Below are 3,990 nucleotides of genomic sequence, written 5' to 3'. Positions count from 1 at the left end.
CCCCTGGAAACCCCCATTCTGCTTTCTCTCAGCCTTCTGCTTTTCCACCTGGCCCACTGTGCTGACCTGGATGTCCCGGGCCCGTTCGTAGGACTGATACGCAATTTTCTCTTCCATGCTGGCCAATTCCTGCTTCAAGTTCAAGATTTCATTCTGGTGGAGCTCTGTTAGGTCATTCAGTTGTTCTTCTAATCGTTCACATCTAACAAGAGTGAAAAGTTAAATGTTTCACACGTTCTGTATTTCTGTTGGTTATTATTCACATCCAACCCCCAAATCCATTCTGCAAAGGAAGAAAACGAAAGCACAGAGAAATCAGGTGAGTGGCCTGGGTGACAGGCATGCTAGTGGGCACAGCTCTCGGTCCCTGGGACAGACAGCTTCTCACAAGGCCGTATCACAGCAGCAACATGGCTCTTCCACATTCTTCTCAATACACAGTATTTGCAGCGAGGCTAGCAGCCCTGGTTAGCTTGAGCAGACCCATTACAAACGAGGCTGTTCTTGCTCTTCCCCCAGCGGCATATGGGAGAGGCAAAAACCTGAGGGATGATAAGCAGTCTCATCAGAAGATACACAGCAGGCAAATGGAAACTGACCTTCCAGCAATCACCAGGAGCTTGTTCCAACCGGGGCAGGTCACTCACTCACCTGGATGTTCATCATTCAGAGCCCACCATCCCTATTGCCAAGCACAGTGCCTGGCACAGGGTCAACAGACATTTACTGAGTGCCTGCTGTGTGCCCGGTTTGTTCAAGGTTCTGGGAATGCTGCGGTAAGCGAGACTGAACACCTGCCCTCAGGAGTTTACAGCCTTCAGTGGTGGCGGAAGGCAGTAAAACCACGACAACTGCAGGCACGGGTAAGGGAGCCAGAGAAGATTGGGACGGGGATACGGCAGCGTGCCTGGCGGCCCTGGACTGCTTGGGAAGACCTTTACCCAACCCTGAGAGCTGAAACCTGGGTGATGACATGAACAAGCCACGTGAAGATGTGAGGGGAAGAGTATCTTAAAGCTGAAGGAAGTATCTTAGAGCAAGTATAAAGCTCTTGCGATGACAGTCAGCTTGGCAGATTTCAGAGCAGAGAGGGGGCCAGTGTGGCTGCAGCTGAGCAGAAAGTGGGGGAATGCACAAAGAGAGGCTTCCTCAGGAGCAGGGGCCATATTTGTTCATCTGGTACCTCTAGCACTTCAGATTCATGTGAAAAGGTTCATTCTACATGAAGACGGGACCTGGGCAGGGCATCTACGGATCTGTGGGACTGGAACCGTTTAAAAGGAAAAGATCAGAGAGACTGGACAAAGAACACAGGTAAAGGGCGGGGGGTAGAAATGTATGGACTAACCAGAACAGCTGGGGGGAAAAAAGGAAATCTGTCCTTAAAAAGCAGGGAAGGCAGTGGAAATCTCAACTAGACAGTACATGGACCCAAAGCAGATGCTGAGGGGAGAGGCTGACACGAGGAACACAGGGCTGTCTGCTACTGGTGAAGCTTCCGGCAGGTTGTGAGTAGAGTTCAAAGAACCAAAAAAAAAAAAAGAAGAATGAAAAGAGCTAAGTAGGTAGGAGAAAGGCTGAAGACTACACAGTAAGAAGCCCTGAAAGGGAGGAATCACACAGCTCTAACTGATGGTGACTAGAATGGAAGCGTCTCGGTCAGACGGAGGGCTCATCCCAAGAGGAGGATACACAGTACTTCAGGTTCTACCGAGTTCGGATGAAAAAAAAAAAAAGAATCCATCAAGTTCCAAAACGTAAGATGTGCATTTACTGGGCACCAGCAAATATCTACAGAGCATTCACACTGCATGCGGACTTGTATGTACTCTAGGCTGAGTTCCACCATACGGGAGGGTGTGCACAGCTTCCAGAAGGGGCTGGAGCACTGGCAGACTTCGGTACCCGTGGGGGTAGGGTGGGGTCCTAGAACCAATTCCCCGCAGATGCGACGACTGGGTGCTTCTCAGGCAAGCACATGCTTAACACTGATACGAAAGTCTTGGCAAACTTTGTATTACAGAAACAGAAATGTCAGAACAAAGGCAAACATTTCAACTACTCTCCCCTTTCGCATTTAACCAGATGTGCGGTACACAAGCTTTCAAGGAATCCACGGAAGTTCTCTGTGTTCAAGGTCATCTTTATGTGGCGGCGGCATCAGCAACATTCTCCCTTCTAATAATTACATAATGAATAAATAGATCCTAAGCCCCACTCCTTCTCCATGAGACCCAGATTACTGACTTCTATTTAGTTCTCCCGAGTCCTTGATAACAATCTCCGTGCTGCTTTCCCGACAGTGCAACTGTCACCGGAGTGGCCTGAACAACTGGCCGGGAGGCTTCCACTGCATGTCTGTGGCTCAGGCGGGCCCTCTGGGACTCTGCCTTTTCACGCCATCTGTGGGCCTGGGCATACTCGGAAACACTGCCACCTCTAGAGCTGATTTTCCACCACGTTTTAAGTTCGACAAATGCCACGAGATTAGGTTAACATATTGTCTTTTTATGATTTCCTATTAAACCCACCGTGTGTGGTGGTGTCAGTGCTGGATGATTTCGTTATTCTCTCCCCTCACCACAGAGGGGCTAGAGGCTTTTTAAAAATGGGGTCTTCCACTGTGTCAGTTCCTTGGGATTTAGGGCAAGGGCTGGGCTTGGCTGGCAGCAAAGGACTCTCCTAAGCTAGGGCTGATGTGAGGTGGCAGGGGGGGGAGCCTGGCAGCAGTGGCAACCAGCCTGCATGCTGACGGCGGCACACTCGGGTGACATCTCTGCCGTGAGTTCCATGGGCTACCACCTCAGTCTCTCAGCCCACAAACTACGGTCTTTCAGGCTTTCCAGGAAAGTTAGAGACAATCATTTGACATTAAACCTGGCTCACAAATACCATTAGAACAGATTAAAAAGTAAGAGCAGCAGCAGCTACCATTTATCCAATGCTTATGATGTAAACTGGGGCTTCAGCAGTAAAGAATTCGCAGGCAATACTACAGGAGCCGCACGGGACACGGGTTCGATCCCTGGGTCGGGAAGATTCCCTGGAGGCGGGCATGGCAACCCACTCCAGCATTCTTGCCTGGGAAATCCCATGGACAGAGGAGCCTGTCACCCTTCAGTCCACAGGGTTTTGAAGAGTCAGAGAAGACTGAGCGATTTAGCTGAATCGATTTAGCATGGATTATGTAAATTAACTTTTACAACCCCAAGACAGTAGGTAATACCTTGACTTTACAGATGAGGAAGCTGGAGCTCAGAAAGATACAGAAATTTGCCCAAGGGCAGAGAAATTAAGTAGGGGAGGGAAGACTTGAATCCAGGTAGGTCAAACTGTAAAGCCAGTTCTTAACCATTCAAGAAGCCCAGATGAATTCCCTTCGTAAGAAGGGTGAGTCAGGTCTAAAGTGGATTCAAATCACACAGCTCCACAGGGGCCTGGACACTACCACACTGATTGATGGCTTTGAAGCTTTACGCCAAGGCGGAGTCAACAGGAGGACTGTAATAAACAAGATTATGGACCCAGAATAGGAAAGAGGATGGTAACAAGTGTTGGTGAGGATGTGGGGGAATTTGAACCCTGGTATACAGCTGGTGCAACTATTCTCTGGAAAGTAAGTTTGGAGCTCTAAACATAGTTACCATGTGCCCCAGAAATCTCACTCCAGGTGTACACCAGAGAGAAATGAAGACTAACTTCCACTCGAAATTCGTATACAAATATTAATAGAAGCATTATTCATAATGGCCCCAAGTGGAAACAACCCACTATCAACTGATGAATGGATATATAAAGTGTGGTCTATTCATACAACGCAGTGTTATTGCAAAAGAGAGAGAAATGAAGTAATGACACACACCACAGTGTGGATGAGCCTTGAATGTTAAGTGAAGGATGTTAAGTGAAGGATGCCAGTAGGAAGAGCTGAAAACTGCATGATTCCACATGCGTGAAATATTCAACATAGGCAAAGCTACGCAGACAGAC

At 48.4% G+C, this 3,990-nt stretch overlaps 1 protein-coding gene across 6 annotated transcripts in view; it reads right to left on the bottom strand.

Moving 5' to 3' along the window:
* Positions 1–3,990, bottom strand: part of TMCC1 (transmembrane and coiled-coil domain family 1) — a 154,833-nt gene that overhangs the window by 4,341 nt on the left and 146,502 nt on the right. For all 6 annotated transcript variants that reach the window (XM_010862441.1, XM_010862442.1, XM_010862443.1 and 3 more), the window contains one exon: positions 67–202. In XM_010862441.1, the coding sequence (XP_010860743.1) occupies positions 67–202 (136 nt within the window). The remainder of the gene's footprint in view (positions 1–66; positions 203–3,990) is intronic.

The sequence above is a fragment of the Bison bison genome, unplaced genomic scaffold (assembly GCF_000754665.1).
Source record: "Bison bison bison isolate TAMUID 2011002044 unplaced genomic scaffold, Bison_UMD1.0 scf7180017864482, whole genome shotgun sequence".
Classification (NCBI taxonomy): domain Eukaryota; kingdom Metazoa; phylum Chordata; class Mammalia; order Artiodactyla; family Bovidae; genus Bison; species Bison bison.
This window is presented reverse-complemented; position numbering and strand designations above follow the sequence as displayed.